At 35.5% G+C, this 21,347-nt stretch overlaps 2 protein-coding genes across 4 annotated transcripts in view; both read left to right on the top strand.

The window, feature by feature from the left end:
* LOC125838816 (uncharacterized) overlaps positions 1-15,518 on the top strand; it is a 70,193-nt gene extending 54,675 nt beyond the window's left edge. For 2 of the 3 annotated variants that reach the window (XM_049517844.1, XM_049517845.1), the window contains 10 exons: positions 1,405-1,633; positions 3,340-3,705; positions 6,988-7,089; positions 8,648-8,791; positions 9,282-9,370; positions 10,828-10,910; positions 11,003-11,118; positions 11,680-11,765; positions 13,207-13,306; positions 15,134-15,518. In XM_049517844.1, the coding sequence (XP_049373801.1) occupies positions 1,405-1,633; positions 3,340-3,705; positions 6,988-7,089; positions 8,648-8,791; positions 9,282-9,370; positions 10,828-10,910; positions 11,003-11,118; positions 11,680-11,765; positions 13,207-13,306; positions 15,134-15,199 (1,381 nt within the window). In that variant the 3' untranslated portion in view covers positions 15,200-15,518. The remainder of the gene's footprint in view (positions 1-1,404; positions 1,634-3,339; positions 3,706-6,987; positions 7,090-8,647; positions 8,792-9,281; positions 9,371-10,827; positions 10,911-11,002; positions 11,119-11,679; positions 11,766-13,206; positions 13,307-15,133) is intronic. The other variant, XR_007443613.1, reaches the window with a different exon arrangement.
* Positions 15,519-16,213: 695 nt separating this feature from the next.
* On the top strand, positions 16,214-21,303 carry LOC125838651 (potassium channel KAT3). Its single transcript, XM_049517696.1, has 13 exons — positions 16,214-16,395; positions 16,764-16,979; positions 17,870-18,031; positions 18,110-18,167; positions 18,280-18,597; positions 18,708-18,947; positions 19,068-19,166; positions 19,248-19,280; positions 19,906-20,091; positions 20,193-20,270; positions 20,748-20,802; positions 20,922-21,062; positions 21,200-21,303. The coding sequence occupies exons 1-13, from the start codon at positions 16,214-16,216 to the stop codon at positions 21,301-21,303; spliced, it is 1,872 nt and encodes a 623-aa protein (XP_049373653.1).
* The last annotated feature ends 44 nt before the right edge of the window (positions 21,304-21,347 follow it).

Below are 21,347 nucleotides of genomic sequence, written 5' to 3'. Positions count from 1 at the left end.
CATACTCTTTGAGAACTACACTCTACATAGATAATATTTAAACCCAACATCAAATTTAGTTTTGGTGTGATTTTTTATTCAATGATATGAATAGTAAGAAATAGGAGAAGACGAAGAACATAGATCGTGGCTCCACTAGCACTTATGTGGATCGTGTGGAGAGGAAGAAATAGGAGTGCTTTTGAAAGCCTAGAGATGAATTTGTACCATTAAGGAGTAGCCTCTTATCTCTTATTTTCTATTGGTGCACCCATGAAGTTCCTCTTAGCTTATAAGATAGTGTGACGTTCGTAGAAAACCATATCTTTTGTAGGTTTTACTTTTTGGTCTACTACTTGTATATCGGTGTTTTATGCCCAAACATCAATACTGTTTATTACTTTTATCAATGACATTTTAGGTATGTCTTCTGTTTTTGGGCTATATTTTTACAAGGAAAATCAGTTGCTGACACAATGGAGCCAACCATTTTACATTTTGTTTTCCCTTTTCTTTTGTATTTTTTCTTTTTTCTGCTGGGGAAGAGGTATGGTGATAGGTCTTGTTTCTATTTAACTTGGCGATCATAGAATTCAACCTAGAATGTCTAACTTCTGAATGGTTTGGCTGTTCCCCTCTGCAATTTTAAAGCACTTCCTTCTTGTCTGTTACAATTTACCCAATTTTAATCTCTGCTATGTTCCAACTGGTGGTTTCATACTAGTTCTGATTGTTAACCATTTCATGTTTGAATAATATCTGGTTTTCATCCTGTTAGGGCAGTGTACTGACTGGTTTCTGGCATAGTACAGTAGATTTTGTAGACCATAGATTGGAGAACAGATTTTAAGTGATTTGGAGATGACCATCTTGTCCCTTGTTTAAATATTTTGTTTTGAATTGCAAACTTCCCTCACCTCTCTTTTGAAAAACACTATCCTTTGTAGCGTAACTTAGTCAATAAGAAGATCCCTTTACAGACAGAAAGGAATATAAGATGCTTTGATGGTGTATCAACTCCAAATCATTTTGTCAAGGCGTGATGTCTCTTGTATTTATTTAGTTGGTTCAATGTAACCCCTGTGGATTCCCCTGATATATTTTTGCATTTTATTAGCTCCCTGGTTTTTAAAATAGCCGCCTCTGTTTAAGGAGCTAAGTGCTAACTTCTTTGTTTGTGAGCTCAATTGCAATATCCTTATACTATCTTTTTGCATCGTCTTGATGCAAACAATGAAACTTTACTTCATCAAAAAAAAAAAAAAAAGAAATTTAGTCAATTACTTTAAGTTCTTGTCTTTTGTCACTCTTTGCTCTGAGTGAGATACACACAAAATGCATTATTCAGCTCATTTCTCTATTGGGATGTTTACCTTCACTATTAAGGTTATATTCTTGTCTTGATTTTCCTGGCAACAATGCAAGGTATGAGCATCTGGCTCGAAGTGCACCGGCCATTTTAGATGATTCTCTTTCTGCTGATTCCTATCTCAATGTGTTATTCCTACCATCCAAATTTGCACGGGGAGAGAGACTCAAGTTTTTTTTAGAAGCTTTCAATGACAATTTTTCCAACAGTACATACTTTGAAGAAGAACCTAAGAGCAACTTGGACAGTGTTAGATATGCTGAATGCATCAGTTATTTTCAAGATGTAAGTTTTAAATTTTACCTACGACAAGCACACTTTGGGATAACCCTATTTGTTTTTATTCAAGATCCTTTACTCAATTTATATCTCGATAAGCATAAAGAAGCATCTGTGTCTATTTGTTATATTGGAGTATTACTTGTAGCAATTTGATCATTTGTTATTCCCTTCAATATCTTACATGCATTTGCACTATATATACTTAATTACCCAATGACTGCATGGTTTCTTAGTTTGTCAATTATGAATGCTAGGTTCTTATTTTTATATTTTATGTTATTTTCATACAAGCCTTCTTTATCATTTAATTCAAGAAGTTTGGAGCCTTTTCAGTTATCGTGGGTTGACTTTCCTGGTGTTTGAGAGAGAATAGCGTCAAAGAATATTATACTCCCTCCGTTTCACAAAGAATGGTCTAGTTTGACTTGGCACGGAGTTTAAGAAAATAAAGAAGACTTTTGAATCTTGTGGTCCTAAATTAAAATTATGTTAAATGTACAAAATTGCTCTTTAATTTTGTGGCCTTAAACATGCGTGGAAAGCTAAAATTAAAATGTTACCAAAAAAAGAAAGAGGTCATTCTTTTTTAAACAGACTAAAAAGGAAAGGAGATCATTCTTTTTGAAACGGAGGGAGTATTTAGTTTGGAAATGGAGCATGGAAATAGCAGTTAGTAGTGAAGAAAAGTAAAGAAATTTGTTCAGAATAGATGTCACGTTAATTTTGAAATCATATAAAGCTAGTACAGTTTCTTTCCCTTCTAAAAATAAATAAATATTTTTTTTGGTATACATGCACTAGACTCACTCTAGGTATCCTTTAATATTTCTTTATCATGTTCTCCTTTTCTGATTTGCTACACCTTCTACTACTAATGTCTCTTAGCTTCTCTTGATTTGCTTCTTTTTCCTTGTTTTTGGTCTAAGATGACTCTTTCTTGTTAGGATGTTTGAGTCCTCTTCTCGTTCTCTCTTCTACTTCTCTGCTACCCCTATTCTTTTCCAATTAATGATTTTTCCTTCTCCTTCTTTTTCGATTTTTGACTTATAAATTTGGATGGAAAATGAAAATCAAATCATTGCAATTGAGGATATTCTCATCATAGTTAATAAAGCAATTGAATATGAATTTGAATGCTGCAAATTAATTCGTTATCATGGCTGATAAATTGAAAATTAAAGTTCAATTATGCAATTGATGTTGTCTTTCTGTGAACTTGTTGAAACTCTTTTTTGGTGATGTTTAATATTGGGATTGGTATTTTTTATAGTAGTTTTGTTAAATCCATTTTGATGTTATAAGTACTAAATTTATAGTTATTTGGTACCAATTGGGAAAACCATAGTTAGTTATAGAATTGTTTCACGTTCTTCAAACTTGTTAAAAGTTGTATTGCATAATAAAAATGTGGGCTCTTGCTAATATAGGAAGCATCTCTTATATATTGAAGGGGGGGGGGGGATATTGTCTGTGAAAATTGAATGAGTTATTTCCTTCATCTAGGATGTGAGCACGCCCTAAACGTTAAATGCTTTATGTTTAGTTCTTCCTCACCCCACCACCTCTTTTATTTTTTTCTCTTCATCTCTTAATATTGGTCTTCAGCTTATTGATATTGCAATTCTTCACTTGTTCCATGTAAGAGCAGTGAAGCATGCTCACTACTTGATGTCTGTGTTACCACTGATGTATTACACTTTAAAATGCAGTATGCTCGCCAACATCTGTTTGATTTCATGTTTCGACATGGCCATTACAAGGATGCTTGCTTGTTATTTTTCCCTCCCAATTCTGTTCCTCCACCTCCTCAACCATCTTCATTGGGCGTTGTCACTTCGTCTTCTTCCCCTCAACGACAAGATCCTTTGGCTACAGATTATGGGACCCTTGATCTATTGTGTGAATTGTGCATTGCTTATGGGGCCATGTCTGTTTTGGAGGAAGTATTGTCAGGAAGAACTTCAAATATAACATCACTAGATCCATCAGTGAACAAACATACAACTGCAGCACTTTCTCGCATCTGTACTTATTGTGAAACTCACAAGCATTTCAATTATTTATACAAGTTTCAGGTATTCCACAATCTTTTCCTTTGAACTCTTTCTTTAAAATGTGAAGCAACGGTGACCCGGCGTCTAATCTGATGTTAAATTTCTTTACATGTACCTTTGGCATTATAGACCTTTAATCGATGGAGATGGCAAAAATTATAAGGCTAGTGAAATCTATCCATTTCATCAGATACACTATGAAATTTTGACTAAGAGTGGACTGCCTCTCTGCTCTGACTTATTACTCACAGTTTTAAAGGAATGCTTCAGCTCTTAATCCAAAAAAAAAAAAGAGAAGTCCAAATTCTTCGATTTCATGTTTAGGTTCCAGTATAGCTAGTTTCTTAGTTTGGGTTCCTCGGTAAACCTCAAGAAGCTCAACGCTTCCTTTTTTCACAAGCTTCACTCCAGAATTCTCTGAATGATTTTTTCAGTTCTAATCAGTGTTATCAAAAGAGAAAAGCGCAAAAAACTCCAAGGTCTCTTGGGCCTTCAAGCGTAAATAAAGTGTGGGATTTAATGAAAAATGGTGCAAATGGAGAAAAAATACAGATATATATATGTTTAGTCCAAGGCTAATAATTATAAGTACGAGCAACAAATATATGGACAATGAAATTGAAAAAATAAAAATAATGGTAAAGTGAAACATCAATTGTTTAGTGAAGCCTCTTCAGGCAATACTCGTTTGTTGGGAAAAGTATGTCTTAGAGCCTTCATGACGACACTAAAGTGCACATTAAGCGAGGCGAAACGCTCAGTGTGTTTTGAGCATCACTTTAGGGCTTAAGCACACCTTTGACAACACTGGTTTTAATGTATAACTTCTGTTAAATTGTGTGACCGTGACCCATGTATCTAGATTAAACTGATAGAGAGAGTGCACTTATTTTTTATTATATCTTTAGCGACTTCTTTACTGTATAGCTGGTTTCTTGATCCAAGTTTTCTCATAAAATTTAAGAAGCCCTATCTTTTTGTTTTCCCACAAACTTCACTCCAGGAGTCTTATGGCTTTGATGCTCTCTAACCTTTAGACCTTAATTACAACTAAGTGAGACAGAAAAAGGTGAAGGACATTACTTTCAACATGCATTTGAGATAAAGGTAACTTTGTATTCACAAAACACTCAAAAGGAAACTCACATCCCACAGGGTGGTGGGCACACCGTCAAAAAGATATACTGAGTTACAAGTTTCGTATAAAATCAACTATCTCTATGCTTTTACATACCAAATCTTGCCTACACCAAAAAAACAAAATACTTGAGCATTTCATTTTTATCTTCTGAAAACTATCTTTTTGTCCTTCAGAACACCTAGCAATCCTTTCTTTCCATAGAGTACCATATACAGTCTGGGATAGTCTTCCACCAGTCTTCACTTTTCCCTTTGTTGCCAATTCCTGTCCAGCTATTTAAGAGCTCCATGGTTGTCTTTGGCATCACCGAGCTAACCCCTATTATACACAAACATATTACACAATTTTGAAGCAGCTTTACTAAAGGAGCAAATGACTATTTACTTGTGCTTTCTGCTCACACATGAAGCATCTTGAGCAAAATTGCATCTTTTTTTGTAATGCCTCGTGAGTAAGGCAAGCTTTTCTTATGACAAACCAGGCAAAACATGTCACTTTTAATGGGCTTCTTGTCTTCTACACTAGCTTCCAAGGCTATTTGTCAGTCACTGACTGATAACATTCATCCTCAATTAAAGTTACCAGTTTCAAAAAAAGAAAAAAAACAGAACATTCATCCTCAATTAGCAAGATTTAACTGTGAACATTCCTTTGCTTTGTAGTTGCCAAATTGGTTTGTCCTTTCTTTGAGATATGTCTGGTGGGGTGTTTAGCACCTCTAGTAGCCTGGCCACATCCTCAATTTCCCAGTCATTCAGAGCCCTCCTGAACACTAAGTTCCACCCTTGTTGGCTCCATACTTGAGCAACAGTAGCAGATCTTTGTAAGCTCATGGCGTAGAGGTTTGGGAATAAGTTCTTCAGGCTATCATCTCCTTTCCAGATTTCATCCCACAAATCTGTTTTCAGGCCATTGCCCGCACTAATATAGCTATTGTTATTGAACTGTGGCCAGAACCTTCTAATTCTTCCACACACTGCATCCAAATGACCCCATCACCTCCTCAGTAGTCCATTGGCTAAACAAGCCACATTTCCCTGTTATGAATCTTCTCCATAAGGCTCTATCTTCTGAACAAAATCTCTATAGCCATTTTTGTAGCAAACAATTATTCTGGAAGCTAAGATTTCTCATGCCAAGGCCACCTTGTTTTCTGGTCAAAGTGAGTATCTCCCATTTCACCAGGTTGTTGCCTCTCTTTTCTTTGTTCCCTTGCCAAATGAAGGATCTTCTCATTATGCTGATTCTCTTCTTAATGCTCTTGGGTATTGTAAATAGACTCATCATGTACGTACGTAGCCCATCTAAAGTTGACTTGATGAGAGTCAACCTACCCCCAATAATAGGTACTGACTTTTCCATATTGAGAGCCTTTTCTTACATCTGTCCATCACCTCACTCCATACTTCCAACTCCTTGTTTTTGTCCCCTAGAGGCAATCCCAGGTACTTTGTAGGAAGAGAAGCTATTTGACATCCCAGATTCTTAGCTAGACTTTGTAAATTGTCTACCTTATTAATTGGGAAGAGAAAACTTTTCGACCAATTAACCTGAAGCTCCAAGATGCCCTCAAATATTGTTAGGATTACTCATAAGTGTCTGATTTGTTCCACTTCTGCTTCACAGAAAACCAAGGCATCATCTGCATAGAAAAGATGTGTGATATCCAGATCATCACCCCTCCCTATCTGAGCACTGAATCCCTTTACCTAACCATTTACTTTTGTTGTTCTGAACATGTGGTCAGATCCTCCATAGTCAGTAGGAACAAAAAAAGTGACATAGCGTCTCCTTGTCTAAGACCTCTACATAACATTGAAGCATCTACTTGCTGGACTAGCTAGCTACCAATTCAAAGATTCTGGATGTCTTTGATTTCTCGTCACATTTATATAACTAGTTCATCCTTCCCTCCGCGCTCCACTCTATCCATTAAATTGAAGTGCGATGTTTCAATGGCCATGGAAAGAGGAGCTTGATCAAATTTTAGACATTCTTATGCCTGCCTTTTCTTATATGTTAATCTCTGCTGGATTGCAACTGAGTTTGGTCAAGTCTTTAACATATTCTATGATAGGTTGGCTTAGTCAATTTTCTTCCATTTTGTGTCTCTACTAATGCCATGTCTCTTCTTGTGTATTTGAAAATTGCTTGATGATCAGGTGATAAAGAAGGATCATGTGGCAGCTGGGCTTTGTTGTATACAATTGTTTATGAACTCTTCTTCTCAAGAAGAAGCTATAAGACACTTGGAGAATGCCAAGGTCAGTCCATTTTAAGAACTTGTTCTATTGCACATCTGAATTATAGATGGTGTTCATGGTCACCAATGAATTATTAGTTTTACGTATCCTAAGCTTGAGAGCTTTGCTCTCGTTACTCTCTGTCCTAAGTTTCATTCTTAGGAAAGCCAACAAAAACTGGCTAAGGCACAGTTAAGTTAACAGTGGGAGGGTCTCTAATGCAAGAAATGCAGTCATATTCCAATAGGAAAAGATGTGAATTTGACACTAGCCACTTGATGTTCCTCAGCTGCCTTGTGAATGATGGCTGGTTGCTCCTTGAATTGGATTACTCACGAAGTGATGGAACCTCTATTTTTTTATTGTAATTGTAACTTCAAGGGTAATAAAGTATATGTGATATTTCTATAAATTGCACTTCATTTAATAATAGATCATTAATCAACAAAGAAAAACGAAAATTCTTAAAGGATGGGAGCAACTTAAGCACTTATTTATTATTTCTAAATGTAACAGACATAATTTCTTTGGTCTTGGGACCATAGAATAGATTTTCTCCATATGACAAACATATCAACGAAATAATAAGAAAGCGTCCTTGATAGATTTATTTGTGCCCTCTGAATAGTTGTATGAGGTAAACATTTCAAAATACAGTTATGTGATACCCAGTGATGGGTGTCATCAACTATGATTGAGTAACAACTAAAGTATAATTGATATAGCAGTAGTGCAGTCAATATGATTAGGTGGTGGAATTTGTTTGAAACTCTAGGATGACAAGCAATCTGCATAACTTGTTTCCTTATGCTTTGACGCTTTTTTTTTTCCCCACAGAAAGACCTTATTAGGCTCATAATATCTAATTGTGTAAATAAAGGTTTTTGCTTGGTTATATATATATATAAATCGTGTGTGTACTGTGCTTATATATAGTTGTTTATTATATTATATTTCTGAGAATATAGTTATCTATTCTGTTATTATGTATAGCACATTAATTAGAATGTATTTAATTATTATGTTAGATAAAGTAATATCAGCAATGTGGGCTTACTAAGAATTCTTTCAAAAAAATCGTATTTACCTATATCTTCTTATTTTTTTGAGAATTAATCCACCTATATCTTTTTCTGTCTATAGTATACAAATACAGAAAGTACATGGATATTAAAAGAGTATAAATTATGGTATTTATACATCAGTTAGACCAATAATTGAATATATGCATGGGTAAGTAGTTTGAGATAATTGCTTGACATAAATGACACAGGATATACACAACGTGATAGTCACTGGCATCTCAATCGCGTCGGAAACATATTTCTTCTTGTGAATTATCACAAGTTGCTTTCTCTTTTGCTATTTGTCTATTGCATTGCTAGTACATATGCTGCGTCCATACTCTTTATCTGCATCTTTAGATCCTCTCCTCTTTCCCTATGCAGGGATTACATTCATCTCTTATGTCACGTTTCTACTTTGTGAATCTTTAATTATATCACCTTCTGTGTGGTTTTAGTTGCTAACTTGTACACCTACTCCTGTGTCGTCTGCTTAGTCTTCATTTGTGATGTAGATGCATTTCGAGGAAGGCTTGTCAGCACGACATAAAGCAGGAGAGTCTACTAAGCTTATTACCAAGGGCATCCGAGGGAAAAGTGCCTCTGAGAAACTAACTGAAGAAGGACTAGTCAAATTTTCTGCTAGAGTTGCTATCCAGGTAAGACTGAAAGTATAGGATGCTTGTAAACTGACACTGAAAATATCTTCACCTGTCAGCAAAATGCAGTAGGCGCATATCCTGTTACTTTTTGCTGCTTCTTTCAATTTGATGCTGCTTTCTGGACCTTATTCTCTTTTGTTGAAGAGTCGATGCTCTGAACGATAGCCATTTTATTTTCCCTTGAAACTTCTGTAAGGATCCAGAATCATGGGAGACTCTTCTCAAAAAGCAAGTTGCATTAACGAACTATTTTAGGAAAATTCTATGTGTCAAAATAAGCATCTCTGATCTCTTAGAGCCATTTACTGATTAGAAATGATTGAGGAAAGAGGATTTGTAAATGATTTCCAACAGATCTAATGATAATGCTTCTAACATCATTCAGTAGTAAATTGGACTTGATTGTTAGCATTCTCAAGGGTTTCGATGCTTAAGCTGTTTCATGCCTATCTTGAGTTCATGATTGTTCATGCTTGCTGATTTGCAGATAGATGTTGTCAAATGCTTTAATGATGCAGAAGGAACACAGTGGAAGCATTCACTTTTTGGAAATCCAAATGATCCTGAAACTTTCAGGTTTGTTCTAGTTTTGGTTTTTGATCTCCTTTTGTCTCGTGATTTTTCAGCCTGTCTGAACTATTCAAACTAGGCATTTTGGATACAAAATCAAGAACTATTTTACCATCTCTGGCAGTTGCGTACAAAGAAACAGGGAGAATCCAGAAGGTCTTCCCCTCCTTGATGGGGTGACCTGAAATGCATTTGGTCTAGTTTTTGTTCTCCATTTTTTTATTTTTTTTTCTCAAAATAAAAATAAAAATGTGTCTAGCTAAATATTAAACCGTTTTGATTTTTTATGTTTTATGCTTTGGTTTTCTATATACCCTGAAGTTACCATATCTGTGTTTTTTGGTGAAGTAATAATTTGTTGATGCTGTTTGATCCAAGTCCTGCTGTACAAGTGGTATGCACAAAGTAGATAACCTACACCAAAATATAATTAATAACATCCCAGTCATCTGTGATCAATGCGTGAGGTTGCAATAAAACATTGACTAGCAACAAAAACTAGACGCATATCTTTATCAACCCACTCAAAGGCTCTCCTATTCCTTTCCAAAGTACCCAGCCAAAGGATTTACATTACATCCTATATTCTACATCTTTGACTCCTTCTCTGAAAGCCCAACCAAGTATCACGCCCTTCACTGTAGACAACATTGTCCATTGGTCTCAGAACAGATTCAGTATGATTCTTGCCACCTTGCAATGCAATATCTTGTGTATATATGCGAAAATGGTATTTGGTTTTAGCTGTTCAGAACTAGCGGAGGCTCCTTTAAACTATTTCATGACTATTTGTGTGCTCCTGTGCTTTTTCTATTTTTTTCATTTATATACTAAAATAGCGGGAAAGGAATCTAAAATACAATATTTTATGCACTCAAATAGGCAGGGTGTTAAGAGCTCGTGGTCTTGTTTTCAAAGTCACACCAGCAATTTTTATTTCGGATCAGGTGGTGCACAATAGTTCAAAGAGAACTCTTTGTTGAGTTTAGGCTAAATGAAATTTTAAATTGTAGGCAAAATGAAATAAAGGAAATATTTAAATAAAGAAAATTGCCTAAATATTGATATTCTTTATTATGACGGGATTGGGAAGAATATTTTATACTATTTTCCTAGATAGATTCTGAGGTATAACAATATTGATTCTCTCGACTCTTCACTCACCACATCAAACTCAAGGTGGTGAAGCAACTTGAGTTTATAAATCAAAACTGAAAATCAAGTTGATCATGGCATAAGAAGCTATTATTAGAGAAAGAGTAATCTCAATAGTGTCAGTAATGTCACTTGGATAGTAAATAGTGGCCTTATAGTGTCCAAGGACTAATGAACATATAACAATATTAAATCCCTTGACTTTCAGCATTTCCAACATTATCCCTTGTGACTTGATAGTCAGGACAATTTTGTAGAGCATTTTATCCGATGCTAGGGCTTGAAAATTTGTATTTATCGAAATGCAGGAGGAGGTGTGAAATTGCAGAGACTCTTGCAGAGAGGAATTTTGACTTGGCTTTCCAGGTGATCCATGAGTTCAACCTTCCAGGTACTTCTCATAGACTCATACTTCCAATTTTCTTCAAAACTTTCCAGGACAAGTATTTGAACTTATCATTGGTTTATGCTCAACTGTTTTAGCTGTTGATATATATGCTGGTGTTGCTGCATCACTTGCTGAGAGAAAGAGGGGAAGCCAACTCACGGAGTTCTTTAGGAACATTAAAGGCACCATCGATGATGATGATTGGGATCAGGTATTCTTATGAATGCAATGGTCTTCAATGTGTGTTTTTGTCTGTTCAGCGACAGATGATTGACCTGCCTTTTCCCTTCTTCTTTTTTTTAAACACTAATTTCCTAAGGAATTCATATGCAGGTGTGTCAAATGCTACGCTTATCTATTTATTTTTGTTGTTAAGAGACATGTACTTTGTATTTAAGTATACTTTACTTCTCCTGGTTCAACCATCATATGTTAAAACTGCTTTAACTAGCACCAACCATAGCAACCTATTCCAATGATCTTATGCTTCATGAGTTTTTAACGGTTATCAAAGGATAAAGAAGTGCCAAAGGTTGGAGTTGATTAACCCCTCTGACTGTCCTGTCATTCTTTCACCTGGTCAATGATAGAAATGCATAACATTTCAAGAATCCAAATGTTAATGTAATCTATTATTTTTTTCAAACAGTCGGATCTGATTTATGACGCGAGTAGTATCTCCATCTATGATAAATTTTGAACTGCTATAGGTTTCTATTTACAAGTATGTAATGAACTAATGCCATATTTAATGGACTATATTGATATTTAGGTTTTGGGGGCAGCCATTAATGTGTATGCAAACAAACACAAAGAGCGACCTGACCGCCTGATTGACATGTTGACTAGTAGCCACAGGTCAGTTTATTTTTTTCTGTTGAACCTACATACATTGAAGTGCCTCCTAATTACCCAGTGTTCACTCCATGTGCCTCGGAGTGCAGTTAGTTGATGCCAAAATCTTCTGTTTCAGATTGGCGTGTAGCCTGTAAACCCCTGTAGAGCACCATCTGGATTCTTTCTAGAAACTGTCCAGTTTACAAGATATGAAATATGTTCCATGTTGAATATCACTACAGCTCCACTGTTTTTTATCCCTGATTATAACAATACCTCTCCTATTATCATGCTTTAGACTCTGTCCACTGAGTCCATCTGTTCCGCGGAACTTGTCGGATCATGCTTATTGACCATGCCCTCCACTTATGGTTGAGAGACCTATTGACCATGCCCTCCACTTATGGTTGAGAGACCTAAGTGTGTGTGTCTTATTCGAATCATTTTAACCCCCTTATATTCCAACTTAAATTTTTTACTATCATCCAGAAAGAGCCTTGTATTTCCTACCCTTGTCTCTTATTTCCCTACCATCGTAGTTCACACTGCAGATCAGATTTTTGACTTCGTTTTCCCCTTCCTTTCTGACTTTCTTTGCTGCTTCTTGTTGTTGTAGATGTTGTAGCCTTTTTTATTCCATTCTCAAGATGATGTCAATAATTGCATGCTCAAAACCCATGATACTCACTCCAAAGGCTTTGATTGCTTTAAATTTGTCTATTTTGAGTAAATCTTTAACATGTTGTAGATATAAAATAAATAGTGTGTCCCATTTCCAACATTTTAAGATTTTTGATGATGTGGTCTCACATTTCAACGCCATACTCACACTTTTGTGATATATGTTCACTGCCACTGCCATTGTTACGTGAGGGTTATCCAAAATAGATTATCCCCCCTTCAGAACATTTTTTTTTTTCAAATTTTACCCCTTAATGAGTTAGGACTAAAGCTCATGTACAACACTTGAATGATTAAATGATCCAAGTTTGTCAAGGAATATTTCTCACCTTGGACTTGGAATGATTGCTTGGAATGGTTTGATTTGTTCATTTTTGTGTCTTAAGTCAGATAAAAGGACTACAATGGTGGAAGTTACATGTCTATGATATCATAATATTTGTTGAAGGCATAACGCAGAAGATGATTAAATAACTAAATAACTTGTTGTAAGTGTGCTCTAACAATTTAAATTTCTAAATGGGACGATTCCATAGTTCAACGAGATATTAGCAAACAGAGCTGTTGGATTCTTACCGTCATTCATCTACAAAATATTTTTATATTGATACCATAAATAAATAAACAAAAGTATATACTCTCTAACAGATCAAGCTGCTACTAGGTTAAGCTTTTAGATGAGACGGTTTGCCCAAATCAACAATACACTTCTTTTAATTTCTGTTAGAAATTAGCTGGTAAACTTTGAGTGCCACTTCATTTTTTAGCTTGCCTTTCACAGGAAAGTACTTGCATGTGTTGTTTGTGGGCGTCTCAAAAGTGCATTCCAAATTGCATCTAGAAGTGGAAGTGTGGCGGATGTTCAATATGTTGCACATCAGGTTTGTTGCGTTCATGAACTTCAAAGTTAAATACTACCTTGTTCCACCAAAACCTAATTATATTTCAAGGAATACCCATATGAGATTATGTTGTAACTGCTTTCCCGTTCATATTCTGAGGGGCCCATTTGCTGGAGAACTCAATATATTGGTTTAAGGTATTCCAAACGATGCTATGGTTTTTTAACCAATGCCAAAGATAAATTTGTAAATGTTTGGGTGATAAATATTCAGAACCTTAATGACCAAGTTTGATTGTCAACTTGAGAGATGCAAAAAACATGTTTCTCAGCTGGTTATTTTGGCTTATTTGGTTGATCCTTAGCCTGTCTTTACCTTCAGCTTCGGTAAATAATTGGACAGTTGTTAATATTTACCGGTAGAACTGCTCTCTTCACATTCTGTCCCTATAAGTTGTTTCCCACGTACTTATCATTTTGTATCTACCTTTACAAAGATCTTTCTGCAGCCAGTATCCTGAGTGGGATTCCACGGGACAACAGATTTTTAAACTTGTGAATCTGTTTTGTCATGGATGCAGATAGAGAATTATCTGATTTTGATGTGTTTGCGTTTTTCTAGCTAGTTATGCCTATGAGAAACTGGAAAAATAGAGTAAATACCTCTTGATTCTACCTTTATGAAGTGTGTACCTAAATATATCTTTAACGAGATTTACTGGAATTTGAATATGATACTTTCAGGAAGGTGCTCCAACTATATTGTTGACAAGGGTTAAAAGTAAAGTACTAGTGTTCTAGTATGTTAGAATGAGCTAAGTATGTATTGATTTAGTCCCTGCTAAATAGAAGATACGGATTGTATCTCACACCTGTAGATAAGTGTATTACTACTTAGTTTTACCTTAAAATCAAGTTATTATTTAGTCTATTAAAAATACCTCTGAGATTATCTTGTAGATGCTCTTAATAGACTAGTATGTCTATAGTGCTTACTGTTTGTTAGTTTCTCCTTCTTTGGTATGATTGCAATGAAGGATGCATTTAGACTCACTTCAAATTCCTTGACCCTGTGGTAGCAAACATTGTCTATGATCGCACTTTTAACTGCCTGAACGCTATTTTAAAATGTGCTTCGACAATTGACCAAATATTTTGCATGCAAGTTAGTTTACCTTTGACAGAAAACAAAAGCAAATCCTAGATGCTGCCATAATAGACCTTATGTAGGGGTAGATCTAGGGGATTGAGGGTGATGCAGCATTTGAACACTTGGGTAAAATTTTATGTATCAGTATTTTACACAAAAAATCGTGTATATTTAAACAGTGTCACCCGAAGTAACAAAAAATTGTGGGTTCCATGGCTAAGGTGCCAAATTCACAGCTATTGGACCCAAGGTCTAGACTCATTTGACACCCGCAGAGAACATAATTCAGTAGAATTTGAATCAGGAGAACTAGTTGAATACGTATCAAAAGTTTTATAAACCAAATGGATCAAATTAATTCAAATTGGATCGAACCGATTGAATGTAGTTCTTAATTCAATTCTCTATTGGAGTTCACATTAAACACAGTAGCACCCGCAGTTATCAAATCCTGGATTTGCCTCTGACCTTATGGCATAGAGAATATGGGATACTAGGAAAGAATATTAGTACCCTTTTTGTTTCCTGGTTATGTGATCTTTTTCCATTGCCTATACATCTATTGATTTCCAACATCTTAGGTTACTTCTCATTTCACCAGAATTAGGCATTTAAGATTAGTCTTATTTGTTTAATTATTATATCTTGTAGGATGGGGGTTACTAACTTAACCACTTGTTTACTGATTTCTCTTTCTGCCTTTGACTATTAATGCAGGCATTACATGCTAATGCACATCCAGTTCTTGATATGTGCAAGCAATGGCTCGCTCAGTACATGTAGTCTCGTTTCTAGGGTGTGAAGTTCGTTTGAGGTGGTGGTTGCTTAGTAGCAGAATTTTTGTTCCTGCAGCACAATGCATAGCCATCATCAAAGGTTTGCTGGTTGCTTTATTTCATATTGGCAACATAGCGTACTCAGTGGCACAAGCACTTCAGAAGTGTGTACCCGGGTTTCACATTTGGGATCTAGCATTGCTCATCGTTCTGGTTTCAGATTTCTCATCAAGCTTACCCAATGTGCATGCAGTCAGTTAACGTTCCATCTGACATCACACATTACTGTGTCAGCATTTAAGTCTCTTGATCAAAGCATGAACAACATATTTATGTGTCAACATATTTGAAGTTGCTTGAAGCTATGAAGTTGAAGAGCTACTGGATTTGTGGTTGATTTTCGTATGTTCGGGTTTTTTTTTCCATCTTTGTATATAAAGAGATACAGAATGGACTTCCATTTTTATTAGTTTGGGGTCCAACTCCCTCTCCTCAAACTCCTTCTGACTTATGTGTTTGTGAGGAGGGCTTTTATTAATTTTTGGAACCATAATATGTAGATTCTTCAAGATATGAAGAGAGCTGAAAAGGGGTTTCTTTATGGGTCAAATGAATATGCTGCTATTAATACTGTTTTATTTTTATACAGTTTTTTATTTTCAGTATTTTAAAAAATTAAACTTTTTTAGTGTTGACTACTCGTTTTGACTTTAAACTTATCATTTTACCTTAATCGCGTGTACTTATTGCTTAATATGTGTACAGTGTTAAATCCTAGATTGTTAAGACTTGTTCAACTCTTCCAAGAACATCAACTCTACGTTCCTAAGATATGTACAAGGTTTATATATATATTTTTTTTTTAAAACAGCTATTAGCTAAAAATGATTTGTTAGAGTAGGACGTATAATATAAAATATGATAATATCCTCTACGTAAACCATATATTAAATGAGTAATAAATTGACCCCTTAAACAACAAACTAAGTACCAAGAAAACTCCAACTTTTTTTTAACCAAGATGTCATCGACAAGATCGCCGGTGACAAGGTCTCCGGCGTTGCTGCGAGGGCAGTCAAGTGGAGAAATAAGAAACATAGCTTCAGTTTCAAGTAGCCTATTGCCAGCTTTTGGTACAGTAATAGGTGAAGGCACTCTAAAGCTTAAAAAATTAGTTATTGCTCCTTATGATCGTAGATACAGGTAATAAGTAATTATTACTTCCATTTTTTCTCAAACATGTGACTTGATTTCTCAGATGATTCTGTAAATAGTAGTGTTATTATTTCATAAGTCATTTTTGATGACTTATTGAGATAATAACGAATAATTGATTAATTTGTGTTCATTAGAAATAAGTGTCATTTTGGAAGAAATTATGTTCTCATCTCTGATTAAAAGTTGAAAACAGTTTGTCCGACTACTTAAAAACACGTATTTCTTCATTAAAAGCTTGGTCAAACACCTTCCTTTTCTATAATAAGTGCTTTTTAAAATTGAAAAAATAGGCACTTTTGACCATCTCCTTTAATTTTTTCCTAAATATATTACTTAATGGTGAAAAATTACAGAATATGGCAAACATTTCTGGTGATATTGGTGGTGTACTCAGCATGGTCATCTCCTTTTGAGTTGGCATTCAAGAAGGCAGCAAGTGGAGGCCTTTTGCCTGTGGATTTATTGGTGGATGCTTTCTTTGCCATAGACATTCTTCTCACTTTCTTTGTTGCTTACTTGGACAAAACCACCTATTTACTCATTGATCATCACAACAAAATTGCTTTCAGGTACTCTTATATAATATGTGTAATTCTTAAGATGGGATATGGCGAGAGTAGAGTGTATGCAAACCTTATTTTTAACTCACGGAGGTAAGAGAAGTTGTTTAAGAAAGACCTCTGGCTTACCGCTTAAGTCACACAAATCTAAGAACATAAAAAGAAAAGAGATATAACAAATACTAGAGGAAGCATCACGTAGCATACAATAAAAATAAATAGTAGCAACAACGTAACAAAGTTACGATAACCAAAGTATAACTGGTATGGGGCACCAAACTACCACCAAGTCTAAGCCTGCAGGAAAGCGAGACAATGCTCAACTATCTACTAACATTTTATCTCACATCCAAATTAAATCTAAAGATGTATCGTATCTTGTCTAATCACCTCTCCCCAAGACTTCTTTGGCCTAACTCTACCCCTCCTCAAACCAGCATCGCCAACCTCTCACACCTTCTCATTGGGGCCTCTTCACATCTCCATTTCACATTCTCGAACCATCTCAACCTCACTTCATTTGTCTTATCCACACAGAGGCTACTCCTACCTTGTCCCAAATGTCCTCATTCCTAATCTTATTCCTCTTAGTATGTCCACACTTCCACCTCAGCATCCTCATTTCGCAACGTCATCTTGAATATGAAAGTTCTAAACTAGCCAACACTTTGCCCCATAGAATAATCTGCCTAACCACCACTATAGAGTACATTCTTAGTGTATATAAGTTAAAATTGGAAAGGATATTGCTCAGATCAGGCAAGTTAAATGGAGGATTGAAAATGTAGGACACTACTTACTTGAGATGCCACCTGAAAGAAAACAAAGATGAAATTACAATTGGGATTTTTGTTTTTTGAATGGCAATGAAAGGTTACACTTAATATTTCTTTTGAAAGGTATGTGACTCATCTAGGATTTCCAATGGATGTTGCATCAACCATACCATTTCAACCAATATACCAATTCTTTAATGGGAAAAAGCAGGAAGGAGACATTTTTGGCTTCCTCAACTTGCTCAGACTATGGCGACTGCGTCGTGTTAGTAAATTCTTCTCAAGGTAATAATGATAGCAATACTCAAAGTTGCATAAATTTCTCAATCTCAATATTGTTGTTAATCTCTTCCTTTGATCCAGGCTAGAGAAGGACACTCGATTCAGCTACTTTTGGACAAGATTTTGTAAACTAGTTTGTGTAAGTACTTTTTGAACCATCCATATTGTGCTAGATTTACCTGATCATGTGGATATAGAAGTTTTTTACTTCAACCAGAGCATTCATCTTATGGCTATAATTCTGTCAATAGGTGACCCTATTCGCGGTGCATTCCGCTGGTTGTTTCTATTACTGGTTAGCAACACATTATCATACTGCAGAGAATACCTGGATTGGATCAAATGTTACTAGTTTCCAAGAAAGAAGTATCTCTCTTGGATACACATATTCCATGTATTGGTCTGTTGTTACCCTCACCACAGTAGGCTATGGAGATCTTCATGCACATAATACAGGGGAGAAGGTTTTCGCCATCTTCTACATGCTCTTCAACATTGGCCTAACTGCTTACTTAATTGGCAACATGACCAATCTTGTTGTCCATAGTGTTGCTCGAACCTTCGCGATGGTAATGACTCTCCCTATAGAAAACTGAGTACAGTTTATGCATTATGTAGTTCAAGTCTTAGTGAAGAAAGCACGTTTAGAACGATACAATATGATAGTTTATAATTGTAGAGGGACGCAATCAATGAGATACTGCAATATGCAAGGAAGAATAGACTTCCAGAAGGCATAAAAGAGCAAATGCTGGCACATTCAACACTCAGATTCAAGACTGCAGAACTACAGCAAGAGGAAGTAGTAGAAGACTTGCCTAAGGCAATAAGATCTAGTATTGCACAGCATCTTTTCCATACAACCCTTCAAAATACGTATCTTTTCAAAGGTGTTTCCGAAGACTTCTTAGTCCAGTTGGTAATGTTCTCTTACCTTCCTACTACTCTATATGCATGTTGTTTCCATCCATTAACTTAAACTATCATGTCCTTTTGCTCCACAGAACTAAATTATGTTTTGGCTCATTTTACCTTACAGGTTTCGGAGATAAAAGCAGAATACTTTCCACCAAAAGTTGACATTGTTATTCAAAATGAGATACCAACAGACTTCTACATTATTGTCTCCGGGGCTGTGGTATGTGCAATTCCCGCACGTCAATAACTTTTGCTCTTACTATTCCTGCACTGTTAACTCTTCAGTGGTTGAAAACTGCAGGAAGTAGTAACATACAAGAATGGAACAGAACAGGTTAGTTATCCCACTTCTCATATTATTTGACGCTAATTCTAATTTTGCTATGCTGTCATATCTGCTAGGACCAAGTAAAAAAAATGACCAAACTTAAATAATGAAATAGAGGAGGGGAAAAAAACAAATGCTCAGAGATAACATGACCAAAAGTCCACAGTGCATACTGATCTCGAGTATTCTATGAAGTGTCGGATGTAACTTTCTCATCGTACCCTTTAAGCTGCATCCAACAATCTGAAATATCATTCAAATACACTACTGAAGAAATCAAGAAACGTCATAAGAAACTACTGTTAAGTAAGTTAAAATTATGTCTGGGTGTTGTTACTGATGGAAGAGCTTTATATATGAGCAGATATGCTGTCAATTCTTGTATTAACTTGAACATATGAAAATTATCTACGTGACGTAACCATTTGTTGGTAAAAGATAGCATCTTCAAGCAATAAATTTAACTGAAAAGTGATGTTAGATGGAACCAAACAACTATGTCTACTTATATTATACTAGTCATAGGTCAATTAAGCCAAGATTTATCATATAACGTATGAAAATCTAATGTGAAAAAACACAATTTATCTGAGAGTTCTTTCCTTTAAAGTTTCTACTTTCTGCTGAACAGTTCCTGTCAAAATTGGAATCCCCGGAATTGTTTGGAGAAATAGGTGTGATCTTTAATACACCTCAACCTTTCACAGTGAGAAGTAAGAGACTTTCTCAGGTTGTTCGAATCAGTCATCATCATTTCAAGCAACTGTTGCAGCTCTTTAACACAGATGGAAAAATAATCCTCTCCAATTTTCTACAGGTATTGTAGTAGATTTTAGATTGCCGCGCATAGATTAGCTCTCATATTAGTTATTTCTATAATCATACTAACACCATGGTCTTGTTACATAATATAATCAGCATCTTAAAGGAATCGAAAAGGAAGAGCTACAAGAGATACCACTCATATCAGAGTTGCTCAGTGACCTGAATAGTGAGGTAATCCTTTGCCATAAGCTAGAAAAACCTATGGCATTAAACTGAGTAAGTACTTAAACCTGGATTGATTTTTTATTCTCCCTCGATTTCAATATTTGAGGCATAGTTTGACTAGGCACGAAGTTTAAGAATTGTGGTCTTAAACATGTCATGAGATTTTTGTATCTTCGAAAATTTTAGCAAATCTGCTCTCCTGCAAGGACTAAAGATCTCAAGTAATCATAAAGAATGAAATGTAAATTGCCTTCAGTTATCAAACTTAAAAGCTAAAGGTTGATGAGAAAATCTAATCCCCTCTCATATTCTAGCAAACGAATTCCGTTATAATAGCGATCAGAAGCAAAGCAAGAAGCACAGTCAAGGCTTACAAACTCTTCTCCACTTGTACCATCATTATGTGTTGAATGAATAATGGTGTTCCACATATCACCACCGAGCAAACACAATTTCTATGACGATTGCTTCAATATCTTGCAGGAGGTCTTTGTGAATACGGAGCAAAATCATGAAGGACTAAGACAAGAAGGAACCAGTAAGATTATGCTTCATCTAAAACTGTTCCAATCAAGATTTAGTCTTTGACTCATAGAATGCTTCTATTTCCCTTTTAGTTTTCCATAAATTTTACGGATTTTGTGACTTATTCTGCAGGAATTCATAGAGTGTCAGGCACATTTCCCACTAGGATTATAATACATGGACATCATCCACATGACAAACCAAATGAAGGCGGAATTGCTGGAAAACTAATACATCTACCTGAGTCAGTTGAAGGTCTCCTAACAACAGCAGGTAAGCAAATATTATGATATCATAAGTATTGATATTTTGTGAATACTTTCTACGGATCAATTAAATTCATTGTCAAGCAATAAGAACATATATAGATTTTACTGTTAAGAGTATCTAATTAGATTTGGTGAATGCAGAAAAAAAGTTTGGCAAAAGAGGAAGCATGTTTCTCATGGCAGATGGCTCCCAATGGAAGGATTTGGGTGCTTTGCAAGAAAATGATCACTTGTATATAGTTTGAGGGGGAAATCCTCAACGACATGTATTGATAAGTTGAAAAAAAAT

The sequence above is a fragment of the Solanum verrucosum genome, unplaced genomic scaffold (assembly GCF_900185275.1).
Source record: "Solanum verrucosum unplaced genomic scaffold, falcon-dt-bn FXZP01000182.1, whole genome shotgun sequence".
NCBI lineage: Eukaryota > Viridiplantae > Streptophyta > Magnoliopsida > Solanales > Solanaceae > Solanum > Solanum verrucosum.
This window is presented reverse-complemented; position numbering and strand designations above follow the sequence as displayed.